The 20,377-nt window shown below is 34.0% G+C and overlaps 1 protein-coding gene across 4 annotated transcripts in view; it reads left to right on the top strand.

Moving 5' to 3' along the window:
- Znf451 (zinc finger protein 451) overlaps window positions 1-20,377 on the top strand; it is an 81,903-nt gene that overhangs the window by 19,396 nt on the left and 42,130 nt on the right. For all 4 annotated transcript variants that reach the window (XR_013091630.2, XR_013091629.2, XM_076858529.2 and 1 more), the window contains 2 exons: window positions 11,008-11,133; window positions 15,982-16,093. Coding sequence is in view for 2 of the 4 variants with exons in the window: in XM_076858529.2 (XP_076714644.2) it covers window positions 11,008-11,133; window positions 15,982-16,093 (238 nt within the window). In the remaining 2 variants the exon portion in view is untranslated. The remainder of the gene's footprint in view (window positions 1-11,007; window positions 11,134-15,981; window positions 16,094-20,377) is intronic.

Below are 20,377 nucleotides of genomic sequence, written 5' to 3'. Positions count from 1 at the left end.
GATACTCAGGGAGATGAACAATAAATAAACCTCTGCCTTGAATTCTATGTATAGCCCTTTCACTCAATCCCCTGCCCATTACAGATTTCTTCTTTCCTTACTACTGGCTTTTTCAGAGTTCCAAAATTGCCTTTGGTAAGTCAGATAGGAAACTTGGTTTGTTGTGGTCACTTCTTTGGGTAATAGTTTTGCAAAGTACATTCTTCCTATATTCTGTCACCCTGTATAGTAGGTGGAGTAGAATTATTCTATTTTTCAGGAAGATCCTGTGGATATATTCATATTTCTATTAAAATAATTATGAAAGGCTGGTTGTGGTAGTGCATGCCTGTAAATTGAGCCACTGAAGAGGCAGAGGGTAGAGGATTGACAGTTTTGAGACCAGGATGGGCAACTAGGTGAGATCTTGTCTCAAAATTGAAAAAAGGCTAGGAATATAGGTTAGTAGTAGAGCACTTGCCTAGCATGCATGAGTCCCTGGGTTCAGTCCTACCACACACATACACACAAAAAAAGGTAATTTTGTGGGCTGGGGTTGTGGCCCTGAGTTTGATCCTCAGCACCACATAAAAATAAAATAAAGGTATTTTAAAAAGGAAATTTTGTAAGAAATGTAAAATGTAATCATTTTCATTAAGAACTAAAATCCTTTTAGAGGAGAATATTAATGATTTAAAAATATACCAGGGCTGAGGATGTGGCTCAAGCGGTATCGCGCTCGCCTGGCATTTAAAAAATAAATAAATAAATAAAAATATACCGTGTGTTCAATTAAAAAGCCACCACTAATACAGTGCTACAAGTTATAAAATGATTTCAGTATTTTTATAGAAATTGCTTTGCAAAAGCAGAATCACTCTTAAATTTTTTTTTTGAGAGAGAGTTTTTAATATTTTTTAGTTTTTTCGGCCGACACAGCATCTTTGTTTGTATGTGGTGCTGAGGATCAAACCTGGGCTGCACACATGCCAGGCGAGTGCGCTACCGCTTGAGCCACATCCCCAGCCCCCAGAATCACTCTTATTCTGTATTTCCTTTGAGCTGATCTTGGCAAATATTTCTAAAATAACTGAAAAAAGTGACTTAGGGATTCAACTTTTGGGTGAGCAGTTGTATGATGAGTAATGTGAAAGATCTTGCCTGTATTTAATATTTGAGAAAATATGGGACCTTGAATAGTTTTTAATAAAACAGTGTAGATCCAGTTTTCTCAGCATTCAATACCAAGGCCTTTCTTTCTTTCTTTTTTAAATATATTTTTTTGTTATAGTTGGACACAATATCTTTATTTTATTTTTATGTGGTGCTGAGGATTAAGCCCAGGGCCTTGCACATGCTAGGCGAGTGCTCTTTGCTGAGCCACAACCCCAGCCCCAAATATCAGGGCCTTTCTTAACTACTAAAGGAGAGTTGATTCTACACCATAATCCATTTCAGAATTGATAGTGCGCAGTTCAAGAAGAAAGCATATGTAGATTAATTTTAAAAGAAAGTTCACCTGTGAAGTTACTTATGTATATATTAATCTAAGACTAGTGAGAAATTTTTAGCTTCCAGTAAAAATTTCTTTTGGAATGTAATTAGCTTTCTTTTAAAAACACTCATTAAAACTTAGAACTTACCTTTGTGATTAGAACAGCTATTTACATTCAGACATCAGTTGAGAAAGGTCAGGTCTAAGTTAAGTAAGTTAATATTTTCAGATTTCAACTTTCAATTTAATTATGCTTTTTTTTTTTTTTTTGCTACTGGCGATTGAACCCAGGGGCGCTTAACCACTGAGCCACAACCCCAGCTCTTTTTATATTTTATTTAGAGGCAAGGTCTCACTGAGTTGGTTGGGACCTCCCTAGGTTGATGAGGTGGCTTTGAACCCTTTGAACTCTTGATCATCCTGCCTCAGCCTCCCTAGCTACCAGGATTACAGGCATGTGCCACCTCACCTGGCTAATTATGTATATTTTTAATGTTTTACTATGTACAATGTTAGTTCATGTGCTTTGGGTTTTTTGAAAAAATCATGTGAGCTGGGTGCAGTGGCAAGTGCTTATAGGTCTGAGTTGCTTGGGAAGCTGAAGAGAGGGTTTCTTGAGCCCAGAAGTATGAAATCAGTGTGGGCAACATACTGAGAGCCTGGGATGTAGCTCAGTGGCAAAGCATCTGCCTTACATTCACAAATCCCTGGGTTTGACCCCGAGGTAAAAAAAACTACTTATGAGCCAGGTGTAGTGGCACGTGCCTACAATCCTAGTAAACTTGGGAGGCTGAGGTAGGAGGATTGCAAGTTCGAGGCCAGCCTCAGCAGTTTAGGGAGACCCTATCTCAAAATAAAAAATTATTGGTGATGTGGCTCAGTATTTAAGTACTCCTGGAGTATAATCCCCTGTACCAAAAACCAAAACAGACATTTTTACTAAACATTAAAAGCTTTAAAGTGATAATGGTGTTTGCCTTCAAACCTATGAAAATATTTTTTTGAGAGAGGTATTGCTGTGTTGCCTAGGCTGGTTTCCCAACTTGTAGGCTGAAGATTTTTCCACCTCATCCTTTTGAGTAGCTGGGATTATAGGCATGCAGCACTGTGCTTGCCTTTTATTTTTAATGTGTTTCTGTTAGGGTTGGAAAAAGTGTAACCTAGTCATTATACCTCCAGGGACAATTTTTTTTAATTTGTTAAATGAAATTTATCAGTAGATGTCATAAGAAAGCCCTCTTTCTTGCCCAAGTTACACCCTATTTCCAGACTCCAATTTTTTTTTGCTGTAATTCTTCAAGCTATAATAAAACATAAACATTGTTCTTTAGAACAAAAAATATTCTTTCTTCTTTACTTTGACTTGTAATTGCTTAGATTTCATGAACATGTATACACAGTTTTAACCAGTATCCTAAATTTGAATGTCATTTCTAGGACACACCCCAAATTGCTTTGTACATGTTTTACCTCAAGTTTTAAATAAAAATGTAAAGAAATATACTTGACAATATTAGAATTTCATACTGACTAAACCAGAATCTGCCTTTTAAACTCCTGACTTTTACATCTTCTTTAATTCTGTGCAGATCTGAGTATGGAGGAAAACTGGTACAGAGTGATCTAAAATATAGACAAATTTTAGAGACATTATTCCCAATATTTTTCCTAAGACTTTCCTATGCTTCTCTCAAGAAATAACTGAATGAATTGATGGCTTATCATTTACTATAATGTGGATTCTTTAGTATTACTGTCTATCCTACAAAGAAATTAGTCCTGAGTGACATAATGAGGTAATTCAAAAAGGATGATCCTGGAGCTTCTATAGCTGCCAGTAATCTAAATGAAACATAAATCCTGTTATGGTCACTATGGAATTAGAGTCAGTATAGGTCTAGCTTAGGAAGTACCTATGTGATTGCCAGACTTTTCTTTAAAAAGCTCCAAGAACCTAAGTGATAATTCCTTCAATAGACTTTGGGGCAGATGACAAATCAAGCTTAAGAAGACCGGTCCTGGAATTTTATTTTATGATTTCATGTTAAAATTACAAAATTAGCATATTGGCACTAATGGAATGGTGGGAATTCCCAATCCTAAGAATTGAGTAGCCCCCTTTATTTTAGTTTTGTAGGAAGCACTTAAGGTATTTTCATCTACCCTGAAATTAATTTGCATTTTGCCCATACTCCTGACAATACCAAACCTTTGGATTTGCAGTTGATTTGGTAACAAAATCATGTTAAGTTTTCTTTCCCTTACATTCTGATCATTTGAAATTTGTTTCTGTAGGTTTAATTCTTTAAATTACCTGCTTTACAGCTGTGCAAAATAGGGGTTTCTGTGACTTATGGGTAAATTCTCTAACATTTTTATAGCAGTGATCTCTCTGTTTTTTTTTCAATGCCAGTATCTTTTCCCAGAATGATAGAAGACTATAATTCATTGACATTTAGAGATCACTCCTCAGTATCATTAGCAGAGGAACTTGTCTTTCTGGAAAAAGGGATAGTATTCATATATAAATTTTTACTCATGCCTGACTTATCTAGCAACCTCCATCCATCCTCTCTGCAGGGGATTCAGTCCAGGACCTCAAGCATGCTAGGAAAGCACTCTTCCAACTGATCCACACTTCCAACCCCAATCAACAGTTTGACCCTCACCCAACACCGAGGTGTGATGGAAAAATGTCATATGACTTTTATAATCTGCTTCATATATACTATGTCCCCCAGTTAAAGAGAAAATTCCTTTTCTCAATTTTAGAGTGCTAACTTTAATATTGGCAAAGATTTCAAAGTTGAAATGCTTGTTCTCTCTAGTTACCATTCCTTTTCTCCTAGATTTTTCAATGTAAGTAGTCAGAATTTCTTTTTTGGTTATTTTCTTTTCAAGAAGAAAGTAGAAACTTTCTCCATGGGGAAAAGGAAAAGGAGACCACACTCAGTTCTAAGATGTCTTCTGTTTTCAGACTCAGGGATATGGGTCTTTTCAGCTCTTACAACTTGTAAATGATAATTGGATGAGCAGAACTGGTCAGAAAGAAGTGGTCTTTTTATTGAGCTAGAACCATACTGTTAAATAAAAGGTAATGTAGGCTATCGATAGTTAAATAATGGTAGTAAACAATTTAGTAACAATTCTAACAGTTTTACTTAACTTTCAAGGTGTAATGGTCATGATAAATATTTAAGGTGGAAATGCTAATTACCATGATGTAATCATCATACATTGTATATATTGAATGATCACACTGTACCCCATAATTTTACACATTTACATATTTTACATAACTATTTTTTTCAAATAAAGGTAATGGTTTAGGACTATAGATTAATTTTAGAATAAAGTTGAAGAGATCTAAATGAAGGTTTAAATGTTGCTTAAAGGCTAAACTACTTAACATTCCTAGCATTATAAATTTGTTTTGATGGCATATGGGTGTAATTTGAAGGTAATAAAGCTTTCAGAATATACTTATATTTTGTGATTAGAAGATTATTAAAATTTGCTCATTAATACATATTTGCTATATTTCTGAATTAGAACTACTAAATGCTTTAATGTAAAATTTAAGAAGAGTAAACATTATGTGAAGTTTTTCTGAATAATTACAATTCAAAAAGTAATTCAGAATGTTTTTGTTGTGGCCTAGGAAAAAGTTAAATGACAGAGGGGCAATCAATTCGAGGATAGGTTTTCCTGGATTAGGATTACCTTAATTTATCCAAAACATGATTATCTTCCTGTCCACAGAATATTCACATTACCTAAAGTGGTCTTGTAAACATTCCTTACTCCAAAGTGTAGCATCATGCTGAAAAGACCAAATAGGCCCTTTTTTTGGGAATTGAACCCAGGTGCCTTCTACTATAATACAGGGTCGTGTGGGTACCTTAGAATGAAGTATGCAGACTACAAGGGTGAGAATTCAGTAGCAGATTTAATAGAAGCAAGCAAGGAAAGTTTCCAAAGAGGGGTACTGTTGTTGGCTCTAGATTTTTTTTTTTTTTTTTAGAGAGAGAGAGAGGTAGAGAGAGAGAATTTTTTTAATATTTATTTTTTATTTATCAGCGGGCCCAACATCTTTGTGTGTGGTGCTGAGGATCAAACCCGGGCCGCACGCATGCCAGGCGAGCGCGCTACCGCTTGAGCCACATCCCCAGCCCCTCTAGATATTTTTGTAGTGTTTTGAGGAAAAACTAACCTTTCTTTGGAGAGTTCTCTTTCTCTGATTCAACTGAAAGTATATAATTTTAATTTCATATTCCCATAATGAGATGATTTAATGTATATGTTAACCTGAGTTTGTTCTGTAGTTTTTCCTTAAAACAAAAGAATTGCTTGAGTTCATAACAACTCATTGGGGTTGAATAATGTTAGGGTAGTCATGGAAACCTGGAGGAACAACAGAATGTATGGGCATCCAAGCCTGAGTTGGACCTTCCTGTTAGACAGCCACAACAGAAAAAAAAACAAGGTTTAGCCTAGGATTTAATATTGGGTGGTGGGTCCTGCCTTACTACAACTGAGCTACATCCCCAGCCCTTTAAATTTTATTTTGGAATAGGGTCTAAGTTGCCTGGGCTGATCTTGAACTTGGGATCCTCCTTAATCAGCCTCCTAAATAGCTGGGATTATTGGCATATGCCACCACACCTAGCAATTTGGCTGTTTTTTAAATATGCACACTTCAATATAATTTCCCTCTGTTTGCAGAAATAACACTTAGTGTTTGACTTTAAATTAAAATTGGGTTATATGTATGTGACTGGTTTGCCTAAAGAATATGAGTCACCCAATCTTGTAGAAAATCAGATAAGATTTCTTTTTTAAAATGAACTTTTTCCTTTTATACTTTGTCCCCAACCCCGCTTTCTGCATGATGCTAGGGATCTAACCCACGACCTTGTTACTTGTGAAGTAAATGCTGTACAACTGTACTCCCAGCCCTAAAATAGCTTTTTTTTCCCTTTAAGAACAGTTTTAGATTTATAGCACAGTTGAATGGAATGTAGATATGGTTCCCATATAGGTCCTGCCCCTTTGCCCATTCACAACCACCCCTACAATCCATATCCTAATAACATTTGTTACAGCAAATGAATCTATATTAATGCATTATTATCATCCAGAGTCTAAAGGTTATATTAGGGTTCATTATACATTTTCTGGGTTTTGACATACATGTAATGACATGTAACTACCATAATAGTATTATAGAGAATAATTTAACTGCCCTAAAAACCTGTGCTCTGCCCATTTATCCCTCCCTCCCCTCTAACTCATGGTAACCACTGATATTTTAACTGTTAACATAGTTTTATATTTTCCAGAATATTATATAATATTCTGATCATATGATATGTTGCTTCAGTTAGCTTTTTTTTTTTTTTTTTTTGCTTAAATAATATGCTCTTAAGGTTCCTCCATATCTTTTCAAGGTGATAGCTTACTTCTTATTATCTGGATGTTCCAAAGTTTATTTATCCATTCACCTACTGATGAATATCCTGGTTGTTTTTTAAGTTTGGGCTGTTAAAAAGAAAGGTGTTTTAAACAACTGTGTGCCGGTTTTTCTATGGACTTAAATTTTAATTTCATTAGGTAAATATCAAGGAGCCTAATGACTGGTAAGGGCATATTTAATATAGTAAGAAACTGTCCAGCTGTTCTTTGAAGCACCTGTATAATTTTGAATTTCCACTAGAAATGTCTAAGGAGTCTCTGTTACTCTGCATCCTTGTCAATGTTTGGTATTGTCAGTGTTTTGAATTTGGGTCAGTCTAATAAGAGTATATGGTATATCATTGTTTTAGTTTGTACTTTACCAATGACATGATGTTGAACATCTTTGCTATCTATGTATCATCTTTACTGAAATGTTTCTTTAGGTCTTTTGCCCATGTTTTAATTGGGCTATTCGTTTTCCTATTGTTGATTTTTATAAAGAGTTCTGTGTATATAGTGAATTACAGTTTTTTATCTTGTATCTGTTTTTTTTCGCTGTTGTGTGTTTTCATTCTCTTGATAATGTTTTATGCAGACAACTTTTTAATTTTAAAGTCTATTTTATCATGCCTTTGGTGTTATATCTAAAAAGTCATTGTTACAGCCAAGGTCATCTGGATTTTCTCCTGTGTTATCTTCTGGGAGTTTTATAATTCTGTGTTTTATGTTAGTTCTGTAGTTTATTTTGTGTTCATTTTTTTGTGAAGAGTATAAGATTAGGGTCTAATTTTTTTTTGCATGCAAATGTCTGGTTTTTCAATACCATTTGAAAAGATCATCTGTGCTCCATTATCTTGCGTTTGCTCTTTAGTCATAGATCAGTTTATTATATTTACATGGGTCTTTTTCTGTGTCATTGATCTATTTGTTTATTCTTTTTCTAGTATCTGTAGCTTTCAGTAACTTTAAAGTCAAGTAGTTTTAGACCTCCAACTTTGTTTTTCAGTATTGCATTGGTTGTTGTGGACCTTTTACCTGTCTCTGAGTGAGTTTGTCAAAAAACAGAAAATGACCTGCTGTGATTTTGATTGGAATTGTGTACACACCCACACCCACCCCCCCTTTACACATAAATATAAATATAAATGTCTCTGTATATGTGTCTATGTAGAGAGATCAAGTTGGGAAGAACTGACATCTCGACAATATCTAGTCTTCCTATCTATAAACATGGATTTCTTACCCTCTCCCCATTTTTGTTTGTTTGTTTTGTATTGAGGATTAAACCCAAGGACGCTTTATCACTCAGCTTTATCCCTACTCCTTTTTATTTTTTGAGACAGGTCTTACTAAATTGTGAGGTTGGCCTGAAACTTGAAATCCTCCTGCCTCAGCCTCCTGAATCACTGGGATTATAGGCGTGTGCTAGCATGCCCGGCTTGTTTAGGGGATTATTAATGTAAATGGCAATATATTTTAATTTTAAATTCTACCTGCTCATTGCTGCTTTATAGGAAAGTGATCCACTTTTGTAAATTAGTATCCTGCAACCATGCTAATCACTTATTAATTCCAGGAGTTTTTTTTTTCTGTCATTTTCAATTTTTTCAATTATGTTATCTGAAACTGGAGTTTTATTTCTTCATCTCCAATCAAAATGCCTTTCATTTCCTTCTCATTTCAGTGGCTTGGATTTCCAGTGTACTGTTGAAAAGGAGTAGTGAGAGGGAACATCCTTGCCTTATTCCCTATCTTTGTATGAGAACTTGAGTTTCTCACTACAAAGTGTGAAGTTAGTTGTAATTTTTTTCTGATTATCAAATTGAAGAAATTCCTATGTATTCCTAGTTTGCTTAGAAGTTTTTATTTTTATTATTTTAATCACGTAAGGGCATTGAATTTTGTCAAATGCTTTTTCTGCTTATACAATCATGTGATTTTCCTTGTTTAGCCTATGGATATGATGGATTCTACTAATTTTTTAAAAATGGTTCACCAGCCTTTGCATACCTGGGATAAATCCTACTTAATTATGATATGCTATTCTTTGTATACATTATTGAGTTTTGTTTGCTAAAATTATGTTGAGAATTTTTAGATCTACTGTGTTCATGAGCAATATTTCTTTGTAGTTTTTTTTTTCACTACCTTTATTTTATTTATTTATTTTTATGTGGTGCTGAGGATTGAATCCAGCACCTCACACATGCTAGGCAAGTGCTCTACCACTGAGCCACAATCCCAGCCCCTTTTATAGTTTTGTTATAGTGCCTGTGTCTGGTTTTGTATTAGGGCAATACTGGCTTTTTAAATTAGGAAGTAATCCTTCTTCTGTCTGTCTACTGGTAGAAATTGTAGAGATTTGGTATAATATTTTTTTCTTAAATGTTTGGTAGAATTTAGCAGTGAATTCATCTGATCCTAGGGTTATTTTTTTAAATTATATTTTTCATTGTAGTTGGATATAATAATTTTATTTTATTTATTTATTTTTTATGTGGTGCTGAGGATCAAACCCAGTGTGCCAGGCAAGTGCCTTATCACTGAACTACGACCCCAGCCCTAGTGCTTTCTATTTTGAGACGTTATTTATTTTTTTAATTTAATAGTTATAGGCTTTTTAATATTGTTTTATTTCTTTGTGAATTTTTACAGATTATGTCTTTCAAGAAATTGATCCATTTTCTCTAGATTATTGAATTTGTGGGTATAGAAGTGTTTATAGTATTCCTGTATTATCCTTTGACATCCCTGATAAAATGTGCTGTCTAGAATTGATGTAGCTATTCCCACTTTCTTTTCTTCCCCCACCCCCCAACTTATATCACAACAATTTATTATACTACTATGGGCATTTGGAAGAAGAAAGAAACTGCAGATCTGTGGTTAAAAAAAAATCTGTAAAGAATGTAAAATTAAGGTAATTCACAGATTTTATGACCGTATACCTGGAAGAGTGACAATCAACTAAAATCACTTCAGAATTGTAACAAGATTCAAATTCACACAGTAATTAATGGCTCTCATTTGTAATATTAAAAGAAAAACTATGGAGGATGGGGTGTATATGTTCCATCACCAGTATTGGGGGGTTGGGAACAAAACTTAAAATTTTAACTTTTTTTTTTTTTTAGATAATCATGACAGAGTATATTTTGACATATTATACATATATGGAGTATAACTTCCCATTCTTGTGGTTGTACATGATGTGCAGTTACACTGGTCCTGTATTTATACATGAACATAGGAAACTTATGTCTGATTCATTCTACTCTCTTTCTTATTCCCATCCACCTACATCCACTTCCCTTTATTTCCCTTTGTCTAATCCATTAAACTTCTGTGTGTCCTCGTGGTGTCCCCTGTTCTGCCTCTATCCGTTATTGTGTATCCAAAAGCATCTGCCTATCAGAACATTAGGCCTTTGGCTTTTGGGGGTTGGCTTATTTCACTTAGCATGATGGTCTCCAGTTCCATCCATTTATGGGCAGATGCCATAACTGCATTCTTCTTTATGGCTGAGTAATATTCCATTGTGTATATATACCACATTTTCTTTATCCAGGCATCTAGGTTGGTTCCGTAGCTGAGCTATTGTCCCAATTTCTTTTAATTTGTGTTAGCAAATATCTTTTTCATTTCTTTGCTTTTACTTTGTGTGTTTTTTTTTTTTTTTGTAATTTAAAGAGGGTTTGTTAAGGACCACATACATTTGGATTTTTTAAAATCTTTTCTGACAATCTAATAATTGGTGTATTTAGACCATTGACATTTAAAATGATTGTTGATGTATTTCTTACTGTTTTTTATTGTGCTTTCCCCCCTTATTTTGTCTTCTCATGTTCCCTATGATTTTAATTGAGCATTTCATAATTCATTTTTTCTCCTTTTTTAGTGTATCAATTATACTTGGCTGACTTACAACATATCACGTAAAATATACCAAGATAGGTTCTTAGAAATAATAAAAGAAGTAAATGATTCTTTAGCATAATAGCTGTTTGACAGATGGAGATGTTACCAAATGCTAGTTTTGTATTAAAAGGAATGAAAAAAATTTTTTTCCATCATAGGATAATTTTAAACATAAAGACTATATTGACCATCAGAAGGATAAAGTTGCATTAACTCTGGCTCGTCTAGCCCATCATGTTGAAGTAGAGAAACAGCAAAAAGAAGAGAAGAATAGAGCATTCAGGGTAGGTGGCTATTTTAATTGGTATTTTACTACTTTATAGAATTGTTTTGAATTCAGATGTAATGAGAAAACTTTGATAAGAAAATTTATGATTGACTCAAATTTCAGCATGTACTCTAGACAGCTCATCAATTCAGTAGTAATTCTTACAGGCTTTTGTTTTTAATATTGGGGGTTAGACCCAAAATTGCTTTACTACTGAGTTACATCCCCAGTTATTTTTATTTTTGAGGCAAAGAGTCTAAGTTACTGAGGCTGATCCTCCTCCTCAGCCTCCCAGGCTGCTGGGATTATAGGTATGCACCACTCTGCCTAGCTCATATAGCTTTTTTACATTTTTGTTTTTAGTTTGTTGGATGTGTATCCCCTGTATGCATAGGAAAGAAGAAAACATACAAATAACCGAATGGACTTTGATTTGGAGAATGAAAAATCATGACATTTCTTAAGGCAGATAAGTAGTTAAATGTTTTGGGTTACTTTATTACATGAGTGAAAGATTTTGTCAGGCATTTTATAGAATAAGTTATTGAAAGGTTATTCACTTTTATAAGGATTGAACTCAGTGCCTTGCACATGCTAGGCAAGTGCTTTGCACTGAGCTATAGTCCCAGTCCCTGAAAGGTCATTTTCTACCAAATAGAGCCAAATCACTTTCTCAAAACTCATACTCTTGTCTCCAACTTACATAACTAGTAAAAAGAAGTAATTTGAAGTGGGGTTGTAGAAGAGCAATGTAAAACAAAGCCTAATGTAGAATCTTTTATGTTACAAATTTTATACTTGACTTGCTTTAGAAGGCACTAAATGAATTACTTAAAGAATTCCTTCAGTGACTAGCAAAAATCTATTAAACGTAAAAAGTTAATGCATTGGGTAAAATAAGTCTCTATAGTAGAGTTATAAAAAGGTTTATTATCATAACTGCCAGCAGCTGTTTGGATTTCATCAGATCCTTAATTTTTGTAGACTTCGTTCGGTTTTTATTCTATAAAGAAACAAGTTGAAGATGTTCTCCCAGGTCAAAATAAGCACTAGGATTTTATAATTTTGTTAAAATATTTATTTATTTATTTATTTATTTTAGTTGTAATGAACTTTTATTTATTTTTTATATTTATTTTTAATTTTTTTTTTAGTTGACAGTGGACTTTATTTTTATTTTTTAAACCCAGTGCCTCACACATGCTAGGCAAGTGCTTTACCAACTAAGCCACAACTCCAGCCCTGGATTTTTTTAATTTATAAGCGATGCTGAGAATCAAACCCAGTGCCTCGTGATATTTGAGGCAAGTGCTCTACCACTGAGCCACAACTCCAGCCCTGGATTTTATAATTTTAATGTCATGTTTTTGATTCCTTGTTTCATTGATTATTAAAAAGAAGTTTATATTTCTGTAGCATCTGTTTTAATATCTTCCAGTTGATATGCAAACTGATCTTGGGCAGGGGTTGTAGCTCAGCAGTAGAATGCTTGCCTAGAATGCATGAGGCCCTGAATTTGATCCCCAGCACTGCAAAAACGAATGAATGAATGAATAAAGTACACAAATCTTTAAATTTAGATGTAGGTCAGTTCAGGGTCTTTAACTTTTTGGTATAATAGTAATTAAATTAGACTATGTCTTCTACTTGTGTATTTAAAATGTTTATTTGTAAAAATACAAAGTTATTTTTCTATCCTGGTAGAAACACTATTCAATTAAATTTCTTTTTTCTTTTGGCATTACTGGGGATTGAACTCAAGGGTACTCTACCCTTGCACTACTTTCACATCCCTTTTAAAATACTTTTTCAATTTTGAGACAGGGTCTCACAAATTGCTGAGGGTGATCTTTGAGTCTTGAGTTGCTGGAATTACAGGCGTGCACCTCCATGTGTGACTACAGAAATAATTTTTGCAGAATTGTAGTGAGTGATAATTCTAGGTTAAAGATAGATATAGAAATTGTCTTCTATTAGACTTTTTGAATTGTGTCTTTATTAATAAAGTAGATTGTCCTTTTTAATTTTTATTTTATTTTAATTTTTTTATTTTTAATTTAAAAAAAATGTTTAATTTTTTAGGTGTAGATAGACACAACACAATGCCTTTATTTTTATGTGGTGCTGAGGATCGAACCCGGGCCCCGCTCATGCTAGGCGAGAGCTCGAGAGCTCTACTGCTGAGCCACAATCCCAGCCCAAGATTGTCCTTTTTTTAATGAAGAGATTTGTGTGTGTGTGTGTGTAAGCGTGTGTGAGCTCACTGAGCCACATCCCCAGCCCTTCTAAAAAATTTTTTGAGACAGTCTTGCTCAGGGCCTTGTAAGTTGCTTAGCCTGGCTTTGAAGTTATGATCCTCCTGCCTCAGCCTCCGAGTTGCTAGAATTATAGGCATGCACCACCATGCCTGACAAATGAAGAGGTTTTAAAGAGAAAAGATTCATTAAAATCTTCACTGGTACTTTAGTTTCTGAGATCATGTGTTATGCTGATCAGGTAACCAGCTGTCAGCTTTGTTTATTGACTTGTAAGAAGGACTATAACCCTAAAATTTGTGGAAGTAGTTTGTGACAAAGGAGAAAAGAGTGGCTAATTTTTGGAATAATTTCAGTCAGTAAATATTTTGGGGCATTAATTATGCATATTCACAGAATTTAAATCCTATTATAAGAAATGCCAGATAATTTTTTAGAAAAGGTTAATTTTAATATTAGAAATTGCCTAAGTAGACTGTTAACTGACATGTACTAATCTTTTTATATGGTGCTGAGGATCGAACCCAGTGTTTATACATACATGTAAGGCAAGCACTCAACCACTGAGCTACAACCCCAGCCCCTCCATTTTACTATTTTATTTGAAGGGTTTTATTGGAATAAATTTTTCTGAGCAACTGATTTGTGAAGTTGGGAAACTATTTGTTTTATGTATGGAAAAATCACAGTGTACATTAGCACTTTGAACTTCAGAAGCTTATATGAAATGAATATTTTTTTTATTAAAACCAGTTTTTGTATACTTACATAATTTGATTACAGTGAATTTTAAATAATGTTTATAATGCATACTAATATCCTTAAGAATTAGTATTCTGTGGCTGTCCTTTTAATAATTTTTTGTGAATTTTTTTCACATTACTATCTTTTTCTTTTTTTGTCATTCTGGGGATTGAACCCAGGGCCTTGTGCATGTGAGGCAAGCACTCTACCAACTGAGCTATATCTATATCCTCAGCCTTGCATTAATATCTTGATCCACCTTTTCCCTTCACTTACCCTTCCTTATAGAAAATTTTTTTATATTGCTAACTAGACCATGTACTATTCTGGACTGAATCTTTCAAATTCAGTGTTTCTGACTCTGAGATTTCTTTTTAAGCACCATTGTGGGGGATTGGTTCCTAGAAAAAATTTGCGGATATTCAAGTCCCTAATAAAAAATGGCTTGTTATCTGCATATAACCTACACACATCCTCCTATATATTTTAAATCTCTCTAGGTTACTTGTAATACCTAATGCAATACAAGTGTTATCTATGCAAATCTTTGTTACACTGTATTGTTTAGGGAATAATGACAAGAAAAAAAGTATGTGTTCAGTACAGATGCAGTTTGTTTTCTGACCTGTTAGATTAGAGATTGGTTGAATTTATGCACATAGAACACATGGATATGAGGGGCTTACTATACATAGAAATGTTTTTTGAGAGGCAGTGTGATATGCTCATTTAGTGCATGGATTCTAAAATCAGATTGCCAGAATTTGAATCCTGACATTGTTATATATCCTTGGGCAATATATCTGACATGTCTGTGCCTCAGCCTTTCCATCATAACATGGGCACGATAATAGTACCTATTTCATAGGGTTACTGTGAGAATTAAATATAAAGTCTTTTTATAACAATGCCTAGTATGTGTTAGATGGTCAGAAGTTACTAATTGTTATATACAACATGATTAATGAATATAAAAATAGATTTATGGGTTACATAAGTAAAAAAAAAAATGTGACTTTTAACGTTTTAAAGCATCTTTTTCAGTAATTGGCACTGGCTGCCTGTTTATACGTAAGGCTCACTGGAACTGTCATACTCATTAGTTTGCATATGGTCTGTGGTTGTGCTATGTAGCATCAGAGTTGAGAAGTTGCATTGGAGACTGTATAGTTTGCCAAGCCCATGAAATATTCTCTGACCCTTTTTGAAATAGATCTAGAAGCAACGAATGCTTTATACTAGCACATATTAAGTGCTAATGAGTACCTGATACTAATAGCATTCAATGAACAAGTATTTATTATCTTTTTGTGTATTTCAGCCTAAATATGGAATATTTGGAAAAAAGTGCATAAAAGTTTAAAAATAATCCTTAATATTTCCATTCCTGCACATAGCCATATAGCTTTAATAACATTTAGTGTATATAGTTTTAGCTTTATTCCCCTCTTTGGATGTAATTGTGCATAAATTGAGATTAGTTTTTATTTACATTTTGCCTTATCTGCTTAATACAATTTGATGATCTTCTTGATATCAAAAGTATATTCTTGAACAGCACTGGAAATTTTTAGTGTTTCTAATGACTTCTGACAAATATAAGGACCCTAATCACTTAAACTATACCCTATTGTTGTAGATATAGTTTGTAGCAAACTATGAGCAAATAACATTAAGATCATCAGCATCTTAGAATATGAACCTTTATTATGATAATATGTATAACTTTAGCATAGATTTCTAGCTGTGTAATTCTTGGGATAAGGAGTGCTCTATATTTTCTGATCATTGATGTATCAAAATCTTTATCCTAAGGAAACCAGGTAACAATCAAAGTCAATTGAATTTTTTCTTAATATCTTTAGGAAAAAATCGATTTTCAACATGCCCATGGGTTACAAGAATTGGAATTTATTCAAGGACATTCTGATACAGAAGCAGCAAGACAGTGTGTGGACCAGTGGCTAAAAATGCCAGGTATTCTTTAGAAATTATGTTAAGGTTACTAAGCTTCCAGAAAACCCAAAGGCAGAAAGTATGTCTGTTTCATTCATTTGCTAATAAGCATGTAAGGTGTTGAAATTTAGTCTTAGTGATAGTAATATCACTTCATAATGGCTTACTTTATAATGGCCTCCTTCATCAGTTGTGTTTCTTCTTTGGCTGAAGTATATTTTGAGAAGAAGCAATATAGATCATCTCTGAGCTCAGAAGACACTGTTTATAATTCATTCATGTATTTCATATTTATTGCATAAAGTAGTATGTATCTGTCAGAGGCTGTATAACAGTTTATTTGAGATCAGAAAAGGCCTAAGAAAATGAAATTTAAACTATTATCTAGAGGATTATTGTTTATGTATTCATCAGTGCAGCCTATGTAGATATTTTGTAAGGAAGTATCTGCTACTCACTCTTTGCAGACCTGAGCTTTCTGGAAGCATTACTGTGAAACAGTTCTTCCCCAGCTAGATAATTTGGAATTTTCAACAGCTATTAGGAGAACCTCACTGTGACAGCTTTTCTAGCCTTTCTTATAGTATATCCACAGGAATCTTACTTATGGATTTAATCTAGAATGTCTCATTGCAAAAAATCATCAGAAATCTATGTGTGAAGTGCTTAACTTTGTTGAACCTAGATATCTTATTATCCCAAAATTAATTATCAGGGGACTTTCCTTTGACTACAGTTACCAATTACAAAAGATTTTAAATAACTTATTGATATTTAGCAGTTATCACGGATACAATATTCTTTTTGACAGTTGGCCACCACTCAAACTATATTTTCTTCTTTTTTTTAATATTTATTTTTTAGTTGTAGGTGGACACACAATCTTTATTTCATTTTTATGTGGTGCTGAGGATCGAACCCAGTGCCTCATGTGTGCTAGGCAAGTGCTCTACCACTGAGCCACAACCCCAGCCCCTATATTTCCTTCTTAACCCTCAATCTGCTTGTGTATAACAAACTTCCACTCAGCCTATCCCAACCCACACATCTTTTAAAGTAACTTTCACTTTTTTCTTCTTATTTTTCTGTAAGGCTAATACATATTTCCTGTTCCTCTAGTACTTAGTACTGGGGATTGCTGAGTTTATTTATGGTTGTCGTACGTCATGTTTAATTATGTGTTAAGCCTATCTTGGTTTATTTTGAATAGGGTTAGTTGCTCAGCCCCCTTGAGCTACTATCTTATAGTACCTTATTTCTTTCTTTCTTTCTTTTTTTTTAGAGAGAGAGAGGGAATTTTATTATTTATTTTTTAGTTTTTGGCGGACACAACATCTTTGTTTGTATGTGGTGCTGAGGCTCGAACCCGGGCCGCACGCATGCCAGGCGAGCGCGCTACCACTTGAGCCATATCCCCAGCCCCCCTTATTTATTTCTTTAATGCAGTATTTACTTACTCTTTTATGTTGAATTGATCTGGTTTCTGTTTGTCTATTCCAGCAGACAACATGTTCTTTGAGAACAGAGAACAAGTTTTTTATAGTGTCAGTTCATATAAAGAATACCCAGCACAGATATGCTCTATATCTGTTGGTTGACTGTTGTATTGAGGTGGGCTATAAGTATTTGCATAATAAACATGGAAGCCTAGAACTTGGGTTCCAAACTAGACGATTAGCAGTTAAACAAACAAATGTTATGACATTCCAGACCACCTTTACCTTTGGAAAATTTGATAAATGATTTTGCCTCTTGAGATATTCTTTTAAAGTTTATGGTTAAAAAAAATACCTCTTAATGTGAAGTCATTTCTCAGTGGAAGAAGTTACTGATTAGCTCAGTGGTTTCACCTTGACTGCATTAGAATCACCTGGGAACTTGTAAACATATGCCTAGGCCCCATTATCTCCAGAGGATCTTTTAGAGTATCTGCAGTTTGGGGAATATTTCTGGGTAGACAGGAAAATGGGCTAAAACTACAAGCCTGTGTTTATCTTTAAGACTGCTTCTAAAAATCACCAATCTCGTATATGAGTCTAACAATATAGAATGTTTGTTGGGTCAGTAATATGTTCTTTTAGACCTAATTCATGGCTTCTAGAGTGTCAGAAATTTTTAAGGCATAGTAAATTCAATTCTTGAACATTTAATTATTCATTTTCCTGAGCAGACCTGAGTTTTTTAGTTGTGTCTTTATGGTACTAAGAAGACTATACTCTCTACCTTCAGGTCATGCCTGGCTTGCTGATAGCAGATAAACTTGAGTTCAGTGTTAAATTCTGCAGTTATCTCTGATAGTGTGTGTGTGTGTGTGTGTGTGTGTGTGTGAGAGAGAGAGAGAGAGAGAGAGAGAGAGAGAGAGAGATATCAATGGATCCATGAAGGTAGCTTTTTACTTGTTTTTTGAGACAATATAAAAATGAAGTTTGAATTCATTGCTAGAATAGCTGCTTTGTGGTTGGGCTGTAATTGGTATGTTGCCTTTACATAGTTGGGCTTTATTTAGACCTTTTAAGAGGGTATAACTGGGAGAAACAGAGAGGAGTTGTGATTGTGTTTATAAAAAATGTGATCCTAGTGGCTGAAGTTGTGGCTCAGCCGTACTGCGCTTACCTAGTCTGTTCAGGGCCCTGGGTTCCATCTTCAGCACCACACATAAATAAAATAAAGGTGTTATGTCTACCTACAACTAAAAACATATTTTAAAAAAATGAGATTCTACTTCTTAGTAGTTTTAAAGTACTCATTCAATCTTATTTCAAAGTACTCAGCTATTATAATTCAGTTTTTTTAATTAAAGCTACTTTAAGTATTTTATAATCACTCAGACTTTGGACATTTTTTGTTGTTGTTATTATTTCTTGTTTGTAGTGCTGGGGATTGAATCCAGGACCTAGTGCATGCTTGACAAGTGTTCTACTGTGAGCCACACCCCTAGTCCTGGACTGTCTATTTTTTATGGACCTTTATAGTTGAGCCAGTTGCATACATTTAAATACTAAATAATTTTAAGGCATTGCACCCAAAACTATTTAAGGAAAAAAGCTTTTTAATCTTTGTGTTTTGCTCTTCCATGGGGAATATTTATTTTCTTTTGATAGGTTGGTTTTTTTCCAACTTAATTTTTATTGAGTTGCTGTTTGTAGCTAAATAAAGGTCCTAATGGAAGACATCTGGAATATGAATGGACAGATGTAAAAACTGTCATACTCTGACTGCATTAAAAAAGTTAAAGATAGGACTGGGTATATAGCTCAATGGTAGAGTATTTATCTTGCCTTGTGTGTTCCAGGCTCTCTGACTTCAACCCCCAGCACCACACATGCAGACTTAAAGATAAAAGGTGCATTAACATTTAATGCCTCATTAAAACTAAAATATGATTAAGACTGTGGTATCCATTATTTGTTGTCAGAATACATTTAAAAACATTTTGATAGTTTAATAGAGGTATTCCCCACTTTAGGACTAAAACAGCAGAAAAGCAGTTAAAACCTTAAACATTTACACTCGTTTTTGGAATTTAAAAACTAGATTATGTTAAAGGAATAATTCTAGTCCAGTAAATGTTTAGGGACTTTGTAGAAACTACCCAATTTTCCATTGTTATGGAATATTCAAGGCATTTAAATGAAACAGTTCATAAGAGATAATAATAAAAGATAGTAATCAAACTATCATTGCATCAGAATCCTCCTGACATTATAATTTTTTTATACAACATAACTCTAAATTTCCCATCATATATCAAGTGTTGGGAGTTTCCGAGAGCAAATTTTGACTAGGGAAATTAGTCTGAAGAGTTGTGTAAGAATGAACCCATTATTAATATTGGGTTCAGAGAGAGAGCAACATTAAACAAATCTCTGCTTTATATTCTATAAATTTGTTGTTACTGACACTGCATTACTTGATGTCCAGGTTGGAAATGATTGATCAGTGGCTAGATTTGTCAGAAAATAGCACTCTTATCTTTCTTTGCCTCTCTGCTTTCTTTATTCCTAGCCTTCACTTCATTTATATTGTTTAACACAATTTTCACAAAACGCAAGTACTCTATAAGACAAGCTCAACCTTTTCTTTTTTTTCTTTTTCTTTAATATTTTTTTACTTGTAGATGGACATAGTACCTTTATTTTTAATTTGGTACTGAAGATTGAACCCAGTGCCTCACATGGCAGCCAAATGCTCTACCACTGGATAAGCTCAACCTTTAAATCTGTTTAAGACAGTTAAAAGAGAAAATAAGAATTGGAAGAAATGATCTTGGCAAATATATATGAATGAGATGAATGAAGTAGGGGC

This window comes from Callospermophilus lateralis, chromosome 6, assembly GCF_048772815.1.
Source record: "Callospermophilus lateralis isolate mCalLat2 chromosome 6, mCalLat2.hap1, whole genome shotgun sequence".
NCBI classification, from domain to species: Eukaryota; Metazoa; Chordata; class Mammalia; order Rodentia; family Sciuridae; genus Callospermophilus; species Callospermophilus lateralis.
The sequence above is the reverse complement of the archived record's forward strand: the minus strand, read 5'-3'. Positions and strand labels throughout refer to the sequence as shown.